Source organism: Stegodyphus dumicola, chromosome 8 (genome assembly GCF_044657685.1).
Source record: "Stegodyphus dumicola isolate Sdum_Otavi_A_Nest chromosome 8, ASM4465768v1".
Taxonomy (NCBI): domain Eukaryota; kingdom Metazoa; phylum Arthropoda; class Arachnida; order Araneae; family Eresidae; genus Stegodyphus; species Stegodyphus dumicola.
The window spans coordinates 90813835-90834610 of record NC_140775.1 but is presented as its reverse complement, the minus strand read 5'-3'; the positions used below and the strand labels follow the sequence as shown (position 1 = coordinate 90834610).

General features: G+C 32.5%; 1 protein-coding gene across 4 annotated transcripts in view; it reads right to left on the bottom strand.

The window, feature by feature from the left end:
• LOC118179410 (uncharacterized) overlaps nucleotides 1-20776 on the bottom strand; it is a 48104-nt gene that overhangs the window by 24795 nt on the left and 2533 nt on the right. For 2 of the 4 annotated variants that reach the window (XM_085822113.1, XM_085822115.1), the window contains exons 1-2: nucleotides 15181-15287; nucleotides 12434-12505 (exon numbers count right to left, since the gene is read on the bottom strand). In XM_085822113.1, coding sequence (XP_085678239.1) covers nucleotides 12434-12505 — 72 coding nt within the window. In that variant the 5' untranslated portion in view covers nucleotides 15181-15287. Of the gene's footprint in view, nucleotides 1-12433; nucleotides 12506-15180; nucleotides 15288-20776 lie in introns of those variants that run through there. The other 2 variants (XM_085822112.1, XM_085822114.1) reach the window with 1 other exon arrangement.

Genomic DNA, 20776 nt, shown 5'->3' with positions numbered 1-20776 from the left:
AAGGCATTTATCGTAGCGATGTACGAGCTTGGAAATTCCTTCGTCGAAAAATTCGGCCGCCTGCACCTTCAACCACTTCGTTACCTCTTCTTGCCTTCCATCTTGCACAAAACTTGTGGTAACCAAGCTTTTTGCTGATGATTTCGTGCAACAAACTTCGCGAAATTTGTGGAAAACTCAAAGAAAGTTCCGTTATTGTGAAATTTCGATTTTCACGGACTTTAGCATCGACTTTTTCGAGAAGTTCGGCGGTCACTATGCTGGGTCTCCCACTTCGATCTTCGTCGTGAACATTGGTTCGGCCATTTTGAAATCTTATGACCCACTGACGCACTCCACCTTCAGTGATAATGTTGTCCCCATACACTTCACGAAGCTGCCGATAGATTTCTATTGGTTTACAGTTTTTTGCAGTCAGAAACCTTATTACTGAGCGCACCTCGCAGCTTGCGGGATTTTCAATTAACGCAGACATTTCAAACCGTCACAGTATCTGAACGGAGCACAGCACGAACCTCTCACTAGCACGGCTAGATGCAGACTGAGCTGCGCAACGCTCTGACCCCAAGATGGCCGCGCTAGCCCCGCCCCTAGCGGACACAGACGGAAACGTAATCTACTTCCTGGATGGCCCTCGTATATATGTTTTATAACAAATAATTCCAAATTATACCATAAGTAAAAAATATTAGTTTGCAATATAATTCAATTTTAATTTATGTTTAATAAGTGGCATAAAAACTCAGATGTTCTGCAGTTGTAATAAGATTAAACTGAATTTATATCAATTTTATTTGCATACTCATTATTTTATCTATTGTATCAGCTTTGTAGAAATAATACAATAGTTAGTAGATCACATTCATGGAGCCCAAACTTTATTTTACTCAAGCACATAGAAAACTTGTGTTTATGAACTTCTGTTCTAAAGAAATTCCTTCACTCCCTGTAGCAAGTTAAATACTAGTGTTATTAAATATTTTGTTATTTAACAAATAACTATATTTATTATTTAAGTGGCAATGCAATATTTGTATGATGTAACTATTGCTCAGCAACGTAAGAAATTGTTTAAAAATTAGAATTCTGAAGTTTGACCAGCTAGTAGTTGTATGAAAATTTTGCCACTAAAGAATTTTATTCAAATTATCTATCTTCATAAAGTAAAAATAAAATTTGTGTTTTACTAAGAAGATTATCTGTTATTTTGACAATTACTGCAAAATACATTACAGTCTTATAAATTTGGAGGTTCCACCGAGATACTGGAAATTAGGAGTGCAATTGTCAATTTCGATGGTGCTGGTCTCCTAATCCCAGAACTTTGCTGAAATTTTGAGAACAAGTTTGCTAGTACCGATTACCGAGTTTGTTTATTTCAAGGTGAAATGGATGTCAGAATTCTGCCATATTAAAGCCAGATTTTGAAGCGGATCATTCAACGGTTATCTTCTGTGTTTTTATAACTTGCCTCTGAGCAAAGAATTGTCAGAACAGGATATTGCTGATCTCTGAAGACAAGATTAACTTTTGGTTTCATAAAAATTTTTTTATTGAATTTAAGTACTCTACAAAGTCCGTAATCTGGACTCGTCGGGCGATTCCGGATTAGGGGTTTTTCCGGATTATAGATTATCAATTTAAATTTGGTAAGATGGCATGCAGAAATTATACAATCAAAAATATGAAACTGCAATTTATGAAATAAAGAGCAATTATGATCTAAAGGGTATCAAAATTTACAAAACAAAAAGCTTAATATTTATTTGTTTGTTTACTTTATTAAACATTTCTTTCAATGTAAGTTGTTCTTCATTTTTTGTGCTAATACTTTCTCTTTAATTCTATAAACAGACATAATTTCTTGTTTAGTTACAAAGTTTCACCTACTGGAATCGGTATTTTCCGAATCTAGAACCATACTACAGATTTCGTTGTCCGTTAATTGATAGATGATTGGGGCACTGTCGTCACAATGAAAAACTTCTGTTATATCATCTTCATTTATTACCACATTTCCACATTTCTTTACGAAATCCAATAAATGGAAAATTTAACTTTTAGTTTGCGATGCCGAAAACCTTCATATTCGCGGCTATCATCTTCATCGTCCTCACCATGAAATATGGTAGCTGGCCATAAATTATGCAAGCATTTTTTAACGTAGCTGAAGACACATCCTCCCAACGTGCATGTGTAAAGCACACAGACACACACACACACAAAGTTTGTGGCTTTTGAGGTCCGTGTTATAGATCATTCTGGATAATGGATGTCTGGATTACAAACCTTGCACTGTACAGTCAAAAGTCGTTAATTCGGACACCCATAATCCGGAATGATCTATAATCCAGACCTCAAAGCTAAAAACTTTCTGCGCATGCGCCACGTTGGCACATGCGCACAGGCGTTTTACGCGTGCGCGTAAGACCTTGACTACTGCGCATATGCGTGTGCGCAAGTGCAGAATACGTTTTTGCCTGCGCGTTTAATGTATAACGGACGGTGTAAGCTAAAATTATCTAATTATCTATTTCACTTAATGTTAATGATTGCGTTGTTCCTTAATCTTCGAATTGGATCCCGCTTATTATTCTTTGCAGACTGTAAGAGCAATTTTATAAAAGTAAACTTGAACTTTCGATTATGTCAAATAGAATTTCCGATGCTGGAACTTCCAAAGGATCTACAAAACGAAAGTATGTTTCGATGTCCAACAAACAAAAAGTGGAATTGCTGCAAAAAAAGGATAAAGACATGAAGAATGTGACAGAGAGGTTAGTGAAAACGGAAAAAATTTCGATTAACAAGTTAGTCGGTATTCTCGGCACAGCAATTAACGGGACTTGAACAGCGGAACTTTGTAACTGAACAAGAAATTATGTCTGTTTATAGAATTAAAGAGAAAGTATTATCACATAAAATGAAGCAACATAAACAACTTACATTGAAAGAAATGTTTAATAAAGTAAACAAATAAATATTAAGCTTTTTTTTTTTTTTTTTTGTAAATTTTGATACTCTTTAGATCATAATTGTTCTTTATTTCATAAATTACGGTTTCATATTTTTAATTTTGGAATTTCTGCATGCCATCTTACGAGATTTAAACTGATGATCTATAATCCGGAGAAATCGATAATCCGGAATCGCCGAAGTCCCGACGAGTCCGGATTAACGACTTTTGACTGTATTTCATTTCAAAACTATAATTAAATAGTTTAAGATTTTGTGCAAAATAACTGATACTAAAAATTTTAGGCATAAATTATAACTGATATTTGTGGTAAAAAAAGTATTTTAAATTATTATTTAGCTTTTACTGTTATTTGTATTGAATTTTTATGTTGATAATTTATATGTGTAAGCCATCCCAGCATTTATATTAAAAAAGAACTGCTAGCTGAATTTTTGAATTTGTTGCCAAGCAGGCACGAGGAAAATAAGTAGTAATGTCAAACTGACGTAGTGTGATTTGATTATACTGCAGAATTGGCAAAAGTTTTTTCTTAGTTCTCGCCATCCAGGCGTGTAGTAACGTCATCCAGACATATTACAGATTGTATATTGCAAAAATTGTTTTTGTTATCACCAACCAGGCGTGGAGATAGATAGTAAAATCTTCAAACTGACGTGTGCAAAATTCCACTGTATTGCCTAACTGTCAAAGGTGTTTATATAGTTATAGCTAACGAGACTTGTGAATAGTAAGTTAAAACATCAACCCGACGTAGTATTATATCATTTTGTGCCAACTTGGCAAAGTTGTTTAAATAATTCTCTCCAATTGGTTAGTGTGAATTTCGTATTTAACAAATTAAAGTCACGCCAGAAATTATATATTTCTAATACAAGTAAGATTTTTTAGACTCAATTTCAAAAGGAAGCCTATTAAAGGTAACTTGTTCAACATTCTTAGCTAGGAGTAAAAGACAGGATTTAAAAGTACTAGCAGAAGAGTTAGGTTTAACCATGAAACCAGAATTTAAGATTGCTCAGTTGCATAAATTGATTACTGAAAATCCTGATTATGATGAGGAATTTACTCGAGAACTACTGGCTGTAATTAGAGAAGAGAGAAAAAAGGAGAATGTGAAAGAGAAGAAAGGGAAAAGGAACGCGAAAGAGAAAGAAAAGAAGAAAGAGAAGAAAGAGAAAAGGAACGCAAAAAAGCGTTTGTGTTAGAGAAACTTTAATTGGAAGCTATGGCTGCAAGAGCACAGCCGGCAGAAACTACGCAATTACCTGAGCAGCCTTTAAAAATGAGAATTCACGATGACATGCCACGTTTCAACCCTAAAGAAGATGAAATATGGTTTTTTTGGTGTTATTTGAGCATCAAGCTAAAATTATGAATATACCTGCTGAAAATCAAGTGACTTAACTTATTTCATTGCTGCCTCCTGACACTGAAGAACCAGAAGAGGACGCGAAAAAGTATGAATATGTAAAAACTTTATTGTTACAATGATTTAAATTGAGTGCGGAAAAATTTCGACAACTATTTAATGAACACCAGAAATCTACTGAAAGTACATGGTATGATTTCTACTATGAATTTAAGAATTATTTAGAAGGATGGCTTAATGGATTAAACATTAAAACTTTTGAATAGCTAAAAGATCTCATGCTGGTTGATCAAATTAAAAAGCGTACTTCTCCTGATTTCAAAGAACGTTTTATGGATGAATGGACAACCATCATTTCACCTACTGAAATGGTTAAGAAAATTGAAGATTTTGAAGATGTGAAAAAAAAACAATAAAACCAAAATTTTCTGCCAATAAGACTGAGAAAATTAACAAAGGATAATTTAAACCTCGTTATAATAATTTTGTGAAAAAAACAGAGCATCTACCTCATTTTGATGATTCAAAATAGCAGAAAGATCATCGACAAAGAAATCAGTTCCAAAACAAAAACCAAGAAAATTTAAATGACAAAAGATATCGACCACGTTGTTTCGAGTGTGGGTCATACGAACATTTTAAGCCTCAGTGCCCTTGAATGAAAAGGTAAATTGCGTATCTTCGAATGATGATTTGTTAGAGACATATACAATTAACGGTTTAGTTAATGGGTATGAAATGCCTATTCTTCAAGACATAGGAGCCACAGTAGATGTTATTTCTCGAAAATATGTAGATAAAGCAAAAATGATTGGAGAGCATGTCTGGGTATAATATCTCTTAAATGACCATTTAGTATGTCTGCCGTTAGCTGAAGTTGAAATTAATTGTGAACTTGGTCATATTAAGACAAAGGCAGCTGTTGTTACAAATGATCCTGGCAGGTATGTATTGGGTAACAAAATTGCTCAGTTGTTCACAGATAAACAATTCTTAAATTTAGAAAGGATAAATGCAGTTTTGACACCATCTCAAGTAAAATGATCTTGTGAAGGAGATCGAAGTAGAGACACCGAAATGGGGAAAAAAGAAGAACTGTCTGTTATTGAGACTGATGAAGATATTTTACCGCAAGCTGATGAGAAAGACAAAGAAATTAAGAAAATAATTAATGTTAATTAATTAGAATTAATTGAATCTCAGCATCAAAGCAGAGATCTAGTCTCATTGCTTAGTGAAGCTAAAAGTGAAAATTTCAGAAATGATTTCAAAGTAAAGGAGAATGAGTTGTTGATGAAAAAGAAATTAAATAAAAATGGAAATGAAAAGGAATTAATTGTTATTCCTGAAAAACATAGGGATCAAATGCAGAACTATTCATCCTTGATGCAGATCCAAACAAATAATATTGCTTAAACTCGGGGTAATTTGGCCAATTCTCACCCTTTTAATAGCCAAGTTTCTGTCAATGCTTCACAGAAATCTGACAGACAGTCTAAGCTTTCACCTCCTGGTATGAAAATTGAAGTTATTGATATGGAAGTTTACTCACCCTATTCACCTGGTGATTCATCTTCTATGGATACTTTTTATGATTATTCCCCTACAAGTTCCCCAGTTCCTTCTTCTCCAAAAAGCAAAGATGTGTTTGACAGTTTGTTAACAGCAGATCAAAGAAACATCTGATAACAGAACTCATGGAGGTGCTTCTAAAGCTAAGAATCTAAGCATGCGTCAAAAAACTTAGCAAAGAGGCACAAACATGATAAAGGATACTCAAAATTGCCACATTCATTGAGAATGCAAGTAACAGATAAGAACAAAAGTTCATCTAGCAATGAGCAAAAACTATCTGAAAAGAAAGAACTGACAAATTTAGCCAATTCTCAGTTAAAAATTCTAGATGAATTGCCAAGCTCTCCAGTTGAGATGCAAGTCAAGGAGAAGTTTTTAAAGGAACTAAACAGACAAGAGCGAGTTGTTGAAGAAGTAAAACTGCTGCAAAAGCCTCTATTACATTCACCTGATTTCAATAAGGAGTTTATTTTGCAAACTGATGCTTCAAACTCTGGTATGGGTGTCATTTTAGCTCAAAACGATGAACTAGACAATGAACATTCAGTATTATACCTCAGTAAGCAGTTTACAGAAACTGAAGAAAAGTACTCTACCACAGAAAAGAAATGCACCGCCATAATATTTGCTGTAAAGAAACTTCAATATTATTTAGACAGGCATACTAAATTCCTCATCATGACCGATCATAATACCCTAGTTTGGCTAAAAAATAATGCGAGTCCAAATCCACGACTTATGAGATGGGCACTAGGTACTACAACCCTACAATTATACAGTTGTTCATTGAAGTGGTAAAAACCATAAAAATGTAGACGCATTAAGTCGTACTCCCTGGCCTAATTAAATAATTTGTTTCTCTATACAAATAAAAATATATTTTGTTCTTTCCTCTCTTCATCAGTGTATGTTATTTGTTGTATTTCAATTCTGTATTGTGCTGATATTGTTGTTTTGGGGGAGGAGGGGGGGGGAAGAGAACCTTAATTTATAAAATATAAATTAAAGTTTATCTGGAAGGGGAAGAGGTTGTAATATTTTGTTATTTAACAAATAACTATATTTATTATTTAAGTGGCAACACAATATTTGTATGATGTAATCGTTGCTCAGCAACGTAAGAAATTGTTTAAAAATTAGAATTCTGAAGTTTGACCAGCTAGTAGATATATGAAAATTTTGCCACTAAAGAATTTTATTCAAATTATGTATCTCTGTAAAATAAAAATAAAATTTATGTTTTACTAAGATTATCTCTCTTATTTTGTGAATTACTGCAAAATACTTTACACTAGAATGTTAACTATATACTATTTAAATATTTTTTTATCTTTTGGGATATTTGCAACATTGATTTTTTATAATGCTTATAATAATGTAATTACATCAATAGTTCCCTAAATTCTTATTCAGCATTTGTAACAATTCTGGTGCCGCATATTTCTAAAATGTTAGGTTTTAAAATATAACACTTTAAAGAAAGTAGTGTATATTTAGATGGTCACTAAGACTGTTCATCATATAAATCAATACATAAAATATAGACTGGTATACATGGCACTTTTATTCATTTAAATCAATTCTTTCACTGTCTTTTATACAAAACCAAATAAAATATTTTACAGTATATTTACAAAAAGAAAAGCTATATTTAATAAGAGACATGTGAATTATTTTTAAAATATTTAGATTTTTCTGATTTTATGTTATTAAACAGAAATAAATTTTATTTAACATATAAATATTTTTGAATAGATGTTTATATCAGCTCAGTGTTAGAAGAGTTATGCATAAGTGCAGGAGCTACTTTGTTAGAAGAGTTTTCTTCTGGCACTAAAATTCCTTCACCAAATAATTTGCATCTGTTTATCAGCTGAGCTTCATGTATGTAGATTAATCATAATTTATTAATAATTTTATATTAATTTATGTGTTCAGTGACATAGCAGCTGATGTAATGTTATGCGTTTGTTTAATATTAATTCTGTTTTTACTGCTTTGGCCTTTATAAAACTCAGGTAGGAAAACATATACATATATTTCAGAAGAAATATGCAATTTTAGTTTCAGAAGTATTTTGAAAACTGAGTTATTTTATATAAATTTTATTCCTTTATCTTCTTTTTTATAACTTTCAGATACTGAATCTTCTTCAGCTGCAACTAAATATAAGGCAAGTACCAACAGGCAGAGAGAGATCAACCAAGCTGATTTACTTGTAGATTGGTGGAAAATATGAGTTAGAATTAAATTATTTACTAATGTAGAGAGCTTTTTGCCTAATTTTAAGTAATACAGAGAGATTTTTGTAGCTACAAAAGACCTAAAGGAAATTTAAGTCACCAAACTGAACTGATGGTGTGCAGTGCTGTGTTACATCAGTGCTGTGTAATAAATGATTTATTGGTTTCTTTCAGATATGAGCTTTGTATTTTTTAATGAGAATTTTTAAAGTGCAGTTTAGTTTGATCAAAGCATTTTGAATAGATTTAACATAAGAACTACAAGGAAAATTTATTACTTATCAAACTGAAACACCTTTTTTGAAACTACATGTGAAATTGGGAGGGGAGGATAAATTAAACAGTTTAGCATTTATGCATTTTTATTTTTATACTAGTTTATAAATTTGTTAATATAAATCAGAATTTTGGTCTAATAATATGAAAAAAAAACAGAAAATAATTTTTGAAGTTTTGTTACTAGACACCAAGGTCATGATTCTTCTTTAACTGTATTAAATTTAGATAACTCACAAAAGCTTTCCCATTATATTTTGACTCTAAAAAGTGTAAAGATTGCCTAACACCAGCAAAAAAATCAGTTTTAGTACTGAACAGCAGGAAGCCTTGTTCACATTTTGATGTTAAAGGTATTGTGAAATATTGTGTCAAAGAAAAGAAGAAATATCAAATAATAAAACTTAAAATATATATAAGAAATTTTGGTTATCTTTTATTTCATTTAAAAATTTTAGCCATTCATATTAAAATAGTTATTATGATTATTTTTTCTATAAATGGGTTGTATCCAAGTTAGTTACAATAAATGATGAACCGGAAGTATTGATATTTGCTGTAATTTGCTTTTACACAACATTAAATTTAGAAAGCTACAAAAAGAGGCTTAAAAGTGGCAAAATCTATAATGCCTATTCAAGAAACATAGTGGCTTTTAATTAGTTAAGCTTTATAGCATAATTGCACATTAACTTATCAGTTATTCTTTAAAGTACCAAACAAAGAAAAAAATATAGTTGGGCTTTTATTGTACTTTTAAATAAATAAATAAATAATAATAATAAACAAGAAATAAACAATAACAAAATTATGTTTGACTTGTATATAATCATATATAAAGATCCTTAATGAATAAGTATACATGCAGAAATTTTAAATTAATCCTACAAGCTTTAAAACAGTCCAACATACACCAACATATTACACTTGTATAAAAAAAAATATGTCTAGAAATGCTAAAATTAAAGGAATAAAGGTAAGTAGCAGTCTGTCCTGACCTATTCATTATGCTGAAAAAATTTTAATCATAGTATCTTGTGCTAAAACTGCATGAACCAGTAATCAGTTGCAAGAACTCATGCAGCATTTCCAGTGATACCTCCTTCAAAAATATCTCATTAGTCTCATTTTTTAATTCCAATGAAAAAGAATATGGCTCAATCCATTAATTTCCAGCTATGCCTAACCAAACACTGATTATGAATTATTATATAACAAGAGGGAGAGTGGTTGGTGGATTTTCATGTGCCCACACCTATATATTGTACATACCATATACATCCTTAAGACACTATACTGGGAAATCTGGCTCTGCAATACACTCATGCAAAATCAAACACGTGAATGCCACACACTGGCTAAAAATCTCGCCTTCAGTGATTGAGCACATTACATATGAAAGGTGTAAGCACTCTTCAGGTAACAGTCACCAACTGCTGAAATGACAGACAAATAATTTCAGACAAAGTATCTCCAGTACTTATGCATAGCTTTCTTAATTTAGCATCATACACGTGCTTTATTCACAACTGCAATACGCATATTTTCTTAAAATGATCCACTTTCATGAAATCTGTGATGCCAGATTATATCCTCAACATGTGTCTATTAAGAAACTATTCATCATAAAATTATTCTGAAACTCAGCTATTTTCATCCATTAGCATATAGGCAAGATGCATAGCAGCATCTTCACATTAATGTAGAGATAATCCTATTAATGCCAGGTCAATGACTAAAGAGTAATTTGATGGCTGATGCTGCCAAAGAGAGCATTCCAGTATATTTGAATAACATTTCTGGGTATAATGTTCCCACACAAATATGTTTTCTTGATGTGTAGTGATAGCGATAAGAAGCACGTCTTGCGTCCACATTGCTGCTGATATATAGGCAGCCTCAAGGAGAGATTTTAGGAGAAGTGCAGAGAAAAAACAGAGAACGGCTGTTGGTAAGTACACATATTTGTTCCTGAATTAAAAATTAATTTTTATTGTGTATTATGTCTGGTGTGAGAACATTCAATGTGATATGGATAACAAGCATTGCGTGGATACCATAATGGTTTCTACAGATGTATGCTAAACAAATCTCGTTCTTGCATTCAGGAATCATCCTCACCGTTAAATTGGAACGGGAATGCTGAACAAGCCTTTACTGCTGCCAGAAATGGCATTACTCAACCTACCCTTTTGAGGCACTCTATTTCCAGAGCCCAGTTAAGCACTTGTGTAAATACTTCAGATGCCGCAATAGGTGGCACTCTTATTCAGTTGTATCAAGAAACATGGGAATCTATAGCATTTTTCTCAATCAAACTCAACAAAGTCAAGAGAAATGGTTTGCATATGATAATTTTAAATTTATTCAGTGATTAAAAAATTCTGCCACATGTTAGAGGGAAGAAATTTTCAAATTATTTGAATCAAAAACCATTAACATATGCTTTTAAGCAGAATTCCCACAAATGTTCACCACAGCAATTACGCCATTCAGATTTTATTTATTAGTATTCTACTGATATTAAGCATGTGCAAGATTCCAAAAACATTGTTGTTCATGTTCTCTCAAGAATCAAAATTGGTTCCATAGTAAAATTTCCATTTCTTGATTTTAAAAAAAATTCTGAAGCTCAACAGCATGTTTCAGAGGTACAAAACCTTCTAAAAAATACATCATCTTTTAAGCTGGAATTCAAGTCGTGCCAATACTCTGATGGTAACATTCTTTGTGACATTTATAGAAATATTTCTCGTCCATTTCTTCTTAATTCCTTTCGCAGACTCATCTTTAATCATCTGCATAATCACATCCAGGAATTGCAGCTATAACAAAACTCAACTGTTCTCGTTATGTATGGCCCAGTATGAAATGTCATATCAAATATTGGGAGAAATGCTGTGAATCTTGCCATAGATTGAAAATAACCAGTCATATTAAAGCACCACTGGATACATTCTCTCTTCCTGATGCATATTCTTCAGAAATCCCCATGGATATTGTTGGCCTGTTACCGTTAGCAGATGGCAACATTTACCTTTTGACTCTATTAGATAGATTTTCCAAATGGCCTGAACCCATACCTATCCTCAATATGAAAACAAAAACTATTTGCAGAACTTTTTTCAACTCGTGGATTTGCTTTGGCTGCACATCTGTAATAACAATAGACCAAGTTTGTCAAATAAGATTCACAATGTTTGCAGAGTTTACACACATTGCTGTGCCAGCAGAGAAACTGCTGCACCAGCCATACTCATGTCAGCACAAAGTCCTTACCAGAACAGACAAAATTTTCATAATTGAAATAAACAGCCTGTATAAAACAGACTACAGACTGTATAAAACAGCCTATTTGCTTTCGGACTCTAATTTGCTGAACTGAACCCAAACAAAGACTTAAAGTCTGTTCAACAAAATAAATCTGCTTCTGAACTCTCCAAGACAAACTGTCACAAGATCAAGAAGACATATTTACTTCCCAAAGAAACTTAATTTGCTTTGCCACATATTTATTAATATTTTAATTTTTATATATGTGAATTATAACTTTGTCATATGCTGTATCGCATTTTGATCTCATCTAGTTTTGTATCCTAATTTTGTTATAAAAAAAAAAAAAAAAACTCGACAGCACTGATCTTCTGAAATATTTCATAATCTGATGCTCCTTTAAGTTGCCATCAAAGGAATTGGGAGAAAACTCTGTGGTGATAGCGAAAAGGAGCGTGCCTTGCTGCCAATATATATGGCAACCCTAAGGAGAAGTTTTTGGGGAAGCAGAGAAAAAATACAGAGACCGGCTGTCGAGTAGTAGCATGCACACATGGAAAACGAGGATCACGTGGATACCACGTGGATGGTTTCTACAGATGTATGCTGAAAATATTTTAAAATTTTATACAAGGAATTTTGTATCACATTGTATATACGTTGTATGGATATAAAAGCAGCTTTTAAATAGATACAGTAATAAAATGTTATACATACCATTTCGTCAATTATTAAAATTGCATCTAAAATGGAAGCACTATGCAGAATATTCTTATTTATTTGGTCCATCTAAAATATGTATATTCATGGTTAGGAATATTCTAAAAATTGTATTCCAGAAATACAATTTAATCTTAATGATTAATTTTATATAAAACTTGTACTATTATGGTTTTATGCTATGTATTGTTTCTCCTTTTGTTCACACACATGCAATTTTTTTTTTTATTTGTAAAAACAAAAAATGTTCACTAATAGCATTTAACTATATTAAAATTTAAATCTGAAGAGGATTAAAACAAATAATAAAGAAATCGTCATTTATTCAAGTTAGTTAAAATAACACAAATACATGGTCCATTCATATTGCTTACATTTAAGTAAATAAGAGTTTTTAAAATATCTCATTTAATAAAAAAACACCACAAAAAAATCTGAAATGTTTCAGATTTTAAATAACGCCCAAAGGGGCGGTTTTTTAACGTTTTGTGTGTTACCTTTATTTATTAAATATCATGTTCTTTGTACTTAAACCATAAAATTTAGTTCAATAGCAATGTCGCAAAATAATTTTAAAATGAGCATATTTTTAGAATTTCCATACACAGTTTGACGCGCTGGAGATAAAAAGGTTTATTTTCCCCCGTAGAGTGTTGCTATTGCTCGCTTTTACATTGTTGAGTTTGTTACTCAAAAATTCGTTAAAGTTTTACAAAATATGAAATCGATAATAAAACAAATCCCAAATTTCAAATTTGGGATTTCAGATGCCCATATTCACAGCAGGATTACATCATTCAAAATTGGATGGCTCTAGATACCGTTGTTTTATCACAATGCGAGAAATATACATACATTTATGCAGATTTTTCATTATTTAATTTCTTCAAATAGAATGCAGGACTCTAACATGTTGTGGCAACAGTTTGAAATGAGAACCGGCATTTATAGGAGTCCGATGCAAAATGCCAAAACAAAAGAAATAGTCCTTCGGGACTCAAATCTCTTTGGACTAAAAATTATATTTCATTACTACACCTAATCTATTATTATAGTGGTTACAAAATTGCTAATGCAGTGCTCCCTTTAAAGCAACATCAAAATTAACTCAACAGTTTTTAAAGTATATACGATTATTTTAAATATACAATAATCAATAGCATGAGAAATCAGTTAGTGAATTTTATTTAGAGTTTTACATAATAAACACAAAATTTTTAGGTATGTTTTATGTGTAAGTGAAGAATTCAGCAAATATAATAATTTATATGCTTTCATTTATTCGAATTATGATATTCTGCACAATGTAAGCTAAATTATCTGTCATTCTTTTAATCACTGGTTTCTGTTATCTACTAGTCACTGAGACAGCAAGATAAAAACATGCTAAATAAATGGGGAAATTAAAATTCAAGAAAGGAATAATTTATATATAAAAACTACAGTTTCCAAAAAGAGAAATCCTTAAAGGGATGATTAAATTAAAAAAGCATAAATATTTAACTTAATAAATTTTGATAGAAAAATAAAATTATTTACTCTTAATTTTCAAGACAAAAGAACAGATCTCATTATGAATTTACAAAACACTGGAATTCTCCAAATAATGATGCTGTTATTGATCACAAAGTTTCATTGTTTTTTTATATGCACTACTATTTCAAATTGAATCAATAAGCATACAGTGTAGTTTATACATACCAATTTATATACAGTACAGTGGCAACAGATAATAAGGATATTTTAGCAGGAATTTAAGTGCAAATGTCCCAGCAACAGACCTTATAACCCAATTTCCTTTCTTTGATTTTTATCTCCATTGCATAGTATTTTTAATCAAAAAAAGTTCACATATTTACAGTTATTATCTGGGTGAATTGTTTACTTTTTATAGGTTAAGGATCATACCCTCTCATTCACTGAGATCAAAATTTTCCTTTCCACTCCAATGATATCAGAAGTATTCAATTTGACAATTATTGCAATTTTCTAATTTCTCACAATGATAGTAACAGTAGTTATCTGACTTACTTCTTCTAGGACAGCAACTGCACTCAAATTCTGGCTTAGCTAAGTTCAAAATTACTTTCAGACACTTTTTTTTTTTTTTTTCAAGTTAAAGCCTTTTAAAATTCCACATCAGGCAACATCTATTATGTTCTTCCTTATTTTCTTGAATTATCATTTCATATCAACAACAGGTAGATTTATTCTATCAAATTAAGTACATTACAGTTAAGATCCTCTATAGAGGGAAATGCCGCCCAATAGTGGTTAGCACTGCTGACTGTCATGCCGAAAGGCCCGGGCTCGAATCTCGGAGAAGGCATGGATATTTGTAAATGCATAGTGTCCACGTGGCATGGGGGCATTCTAAATATGTGGTGAGCCAAAAGTCCTATTGAGAGGTTGATGGTAGGGGAAGAGGGGTGGGAGACACCCGTCTCTCCGGGTGCTTTTCATCAAAATTGGGGGCAGAACTACGCTAAATTGCACTGTCACCTGTAAGGTGCTGATGTCTGTTCCCAATGACAGGCATATCTTGGGCTTCTTGTCATAAGGAATTTCGTGGGCTTGAACAATATAGGTCAGCATTAGTCAACAACAAACAACTGATTTGGCATAACTGTATCACTTGAAAAGTGGTATTAAATCAATGTCCTTATATAATTTTTCGCTAAGCCTTGTTTTAACTGTATCTTTTGTAATTGGATTTGTAATTGGAAGTACATAATCGTTCTCACCTATAATGGGGTCTCTTCATGAGCTGAGTAACTGAAGTACACGCAGCTTCTATGGCCATTTTAGTTGCAGAACCTACATTAGATGATGGTGCTGGTGGATTTTCTAGTACAGAGTATAACAGGTTATATGCGGCAAATATATGTTGTATATATGCCCTCTTGTCTAAGTGCAGGTCAAAATTATAGAAATGGTTAAAATAATATGAAGATAATAATTTCACAATGTAATGATATGATAAAAACAGTGCTATGATAAAAACACGAAATAAAACAAAATTAAAACCATCTAAAATAATAAACTGATGAATATTACATTGTGCTGTGATGAGAAGATGCATAAAATGCACAGGAAGACTACAAATATAAAACTAAGTGAAATCTTAATACATATAAATATTTGAAATCAATTCAGATTAAAGAACAGAAACCAGTCTTCCTTAAATACTGAAACAAATTAACATTTTTACAAATTTTGTACATAGATAGATGATTTTAGCATAATTATATGTGAAATAGTTGCTATTTTTTGGTATAATTTTAACATGAAAATCTACAGAAACAAAGCTTGCAGAAAAGTAAGAATACACGGACAAGTCTATTTAACATTGAGTAAATGGCTCTCTCATTAAATTGGCGAGATATCGACAAATTGGCAGCAGTTTTGTCAACTAATTTTTGTGGCCAAATTTGGCGAGAAATCGCTAAACTTGGCGATATTTTGATTCAGTCCCTGTAATACTGTAATGACTATTGTAATTGTATACTGTAATTGATCCTCTACGTAGCTGTAACCGTAATTCGGTCCTCATATGCCTTCCAGTATTTTTTAGAAGCAAAATGTACTTTGCATTGCATTGTGTTTAGTGTTCTTAGTAGTTTGAAGTGTAACTACAGCTTGTACTCTGTGATACTGTGAAGAGTTGTACCACTATTTTTGTAGAACGTTCCAGAACTCTGAAGTGTTACTGTTGATAAAATAATTTTTATCAATCCATAATCAGATCTGGGTGCATTCAATCTATTACGAGCCCATATGCATGCAACAACATCTTTTCCAATTAAACGATCAAGACTTACATCAGAGCCATTAAAATATTTAACATGACGTCTGTTGAAATAAGGACATTTTAACAAAATGTGTCGCACCAACAGCACAGCATTACATTTGGAACATACAGGTTCACTCTCAGTTTTTAACAAGTAATTGTACCTTAGTTAAGAGTAACCAGTTCGTAGAGTTAAAAGAAATTCCTCCTTCCAATTTTTGTTCACCACCTAATATTCCACTCTAGTTTTACACATCTCAGTGTATTACTTATTTGCATGTACCACAGTAATTCCTACTTTTCCAGATTTTTAACTTGAATAACCATTTTAATGTCCTCAAGGGAGCAAGACAACTAAACAATACAACAATGCACTTTGCTGTGATGTCTCAGCTCATTGTCTTTTATTCCAATGTGTCTAAGAACTCAGCAGTAAAGAATCTGGAAACTGCAGCTCCTTAAGTTTAGATGTAGTTGTAGAACTTCTCTAATTACAGGATTCTAGTTTTTCGAAATTTTTTTTAAAGCTTTTAGTGCATTAAATGAGTCATTATCGATCGTAAACTTTTTCTGGCATAGCTTAGATATAAAGCTAACAGCATGATATATTGCAATTACTTCAGTAGTACATGTGGAGTCATGCAGTTGTCAGGTCTGGTTTAAAATCCCAAATGATGCACCTACATGACCAACTGTTCTTGAATTTCCTGTATATATATCAGAATGTAACTGCTGTATTCATGCCTGTGCTGCAGGAAAGTTATCTGCATACTATTTCATTAGTGTTTTTCTTACCAAGATGGTAGAGAACATCTCAAAGCTGAATTTCTGGATTATCTCAAGGCAGGATATTAAGATGCTTTACTGCCTGGCCTTCATGTTAGACATGAGGTATTTTTCTATCAGTGGCTGAGTTTTTGCAAGTATGCAACTGCCATCATGTATATAGAGATAAATAGATGGTCAGGTTGTGACAACAAACTAGAATAGTGATGGAAACTCAACTGAGGCGATGATTCTAAGCAGTGGACATACTAACTGATATTCTGAATGTTTCAGAACAAATATGTACAGGCTCATGATGAACAGGATCTAGTTTGAATAAAACAGAAGATCATGTAGATCCATAAACGATTGCTCAACCTACAGCAGGTGAGTGCCATATAAAATGCAAGGCAAGGATTCAAGCTTTGTACCCCAAAAGGAGATCGCCAAGACTTGCCGAGAAGTTTAAAAGTTGTGAAACTCTTCTACCTCAGGTACAGGACACATGGAAGAAAGGTTAGTTTGTAACTAACATCACTCCTAAATATTTCACTTCAAATACAACTGAAATTAATGACTCTTCAAGGTAAAGTTAGTCTAAGAATGGAAATTTTGCTTTCTGCAAATAGTCGTTCTGTTTTGAAAATATGAATCCATGTTCTTTTGACCACACCTAAAAGCAATCTACAACTGTCTCTCTGCATACCTCATATCTGCTCCTTGACAATCGATCTCCATGTCATCAACATGAAATGGTGCAAGCTCCTTTAGAACAGAATAAAGTAACACTTAAAACACACTCTCTTCTTGTTTAAAGTTGTCAGATAAAACAAAGCCAATCCTTACCTGAAAAGTTTTAATTGTCATAAAATATGGATGAAAACTGATATGCCGTGCAAGTTATCGGCATGAAAAATGCTGTATCTTATCATAAGCTTTTTCAGTGTCAAAGAAAACAGACTAGGTGGTTTCTTTTGACAAAAAGCTCTGCGAATGGAAGTTTCTAAAAGAAGTATATTATCAATGGTCAGTCTACATTTACCGAAATAACTCCGATATGGGAAGATTATGTTCCCCCACACCAAGTAATAGATTAATCGAGGATTTACTATTTTTTCAAACAAATTGCAAACACGACTAGTAAGTGCAACAATGGGCCAATAGTCAGTGGGATTATTTGGGTCTTTCCCTAGCTTTGCTGTGAGAATGACAACAGCTTTCTTCCAATGACGGGGAAACATGTGCTCCTTCCACATTCTCTTATAAAGAGAGAGAAGAGCAGCCAACAACTTAGAGATGCTTCACCATTCCATAACAGACAACATCTTGACCTGGACTAGGCCTATGTGTATCTGCAACAGAGCTACCCTACTAACTAAAGGGTAAATTTAATGAGTAACATGAAAAAATACAGCATTTATCTTTCAAAATTTTTAGTTTAAAATATCCATGTCTGAGAATTAGCTAGAAAGAATGAACAAACAACAGTTTATTGCAAGTTATATAAATGTGAACCGAGACCACATAAAATTTATTTATTAAAGCACAGTATTTCTTTATAGCACAAACAAAATTTATGTTTGAAAATGGATAGTTGTCTTAGAGTTTGTTCACTGTGTTTGTTCTGTATTACTTATTTCAAATGCTACTTGATTAAGATGAAAAAATTTTAAAATAATTGAGGCAAACAGTTTGAACAAAACAGTCAAACTTCTAGAAGCTAAGCCATGAATGCTTGTTCAAAATTGAAATAACTATCTGATTGTAAAGAGCAAGATAAATAAATTTAATAGTGAAAGAAGGTTCAACAATCAGAATCTGATAAAATAAAATAAGCTGAATCAGAACAAAATATTAACTGAAAAGCATTAATAATTTAAGGACAATGAACAAACAAACAAACAAACAAAAAAAAAAAACTGCCAATTGAAAAGAATTAGGACAACAATGTTAGCAATCCAAACATGAGAAATTATCTGACAGTGGATGTAAATAAATTAACCACAAAATAACAATTTAAATTAACTAATGTAAGCAATGTAACATCCAAGAATCAAATTACAATTCGTAACCTACAGAACCTTTGAAGACCAAATTTCTGATGAAGTCAGAGGTCATGTGAGCTTATGAATCTATGATGTAAGATAATGATATGATCTCTGAAGTCAAATACTACTTTTCAACAATTCTCTTACTACTTCAGCTCAAAAGTTTCTTGCAACACTGCTCTGAGACCCTTATACCCAAGCTTTTTTTACTCCAAAAAGTGTGACTGATTGAGATGGAGTAGCAGTTTCAGTAAAAAGGTTTACAGACTGCAGACATTTAATTGTTTTAGGTTCACTTATATATTTGTGTATGAGGAAATGTGACAGTTTTTTATAGATTGCCTGATAAAATGTTAATAAAGAGAAATAAGTTTTTTTTGGCCTCTGCTTGTATTTACATTTTTTTAAAAATCTTTTTTGATGAACAAAGATTTAATTCTAAGTTGTTGAAATTAAATTTTCCATTTTAGATAAAAAGGAAGTTTCAGATCTGGTGCCCCTCACACCATGGCATCCAACAAGGGCACACAGATTTCTGTGCCAGGGCTAAGGAGGTTCTGCGCAATTTGAAGTCTATGTGCAGTCAGCTTTGTCAAAAGCAGGAATTCTCAAAAGCTTATTCTCAAGCCAGTAACCAGCTGATTCACACTAACTGGGGCAGCTGCCCCCCCATTTCAGTCTAAAACAAAGGCCGAAGCAGTGTGTTGGGGACAGTACTCTGTTCCTCAACTACCGAGACTCTCCCTTCCAGCCTTACAGGTTTCCATGTATGACAAATGTGTAGGTGGTTTTCTCTCCATAAGAAACTAGAAACAAATGGATGTAAAAGCATCTTATTTTGAGCCCCAGCCTCTAAAAAGGAAAACCACAAAGGATGATAAACAGATAGAAAAAAGAGAGAGAGAAAAGGAAAAGAGGAAAGTATTGAGTCTCTGATTTTGGGACTACTGCCTCACAAAGATGATCTCCTGAAAATATAGGGTGCCCCGGGATTGCTACATTCATACTCATAGAGAATGAGCCCTTGTGGACAAATTGACATTAGAAACATTATTCAATTCTTCAGCATATGCTTGGAAATATTCAACAGATTTACTTTTTACACTTGTTTTTCATCTCTAAATGCCATTTTTCTTTTGAGGGTTTCATGCACATTTGGAAGTACTATATAATATACAGACATTAATTCACTCTCATTGCCTCACCCAGTAAATTCAAATACCAAATAACTCTTTGGCTATGGGCATCATTACATATTTCTTTAATGGTATTAGAACTACTGATATTAATATCATAATCACTCACAGATTTTGCAGTATTCAATGGTAGTGCAGAACTATACTCTCCCTAAATGAAGAGTATGATTGTGTTTCTATCTTTTTGAAAATCTGGTTCAAAAACAGATTTCTATTATGTACAATGGGTACTACATAATAAAGACAATTACTAATATCTATCATAAGGATTTCAACTAATGAATCAATAATGCATACAGGGTGTTTTGAAACACATGGGCAAAAATTTAAGGGGTGATAAAGATGCATATTAGATATGCATTCATGAGTAAAGGCACATTCATCCATGAATAACACATGTGCACTGAAATCAGGCTGCACTGCTAGCTGTTGCAAAAACCAACTTGCAAACTTGGCACATAATCTGCAGGTGTCAAGGCTTGCACTTTCTGTGCATGGTAGGGGTGTAATCCTTCATCCTGTAACACTCACCAACATTGAG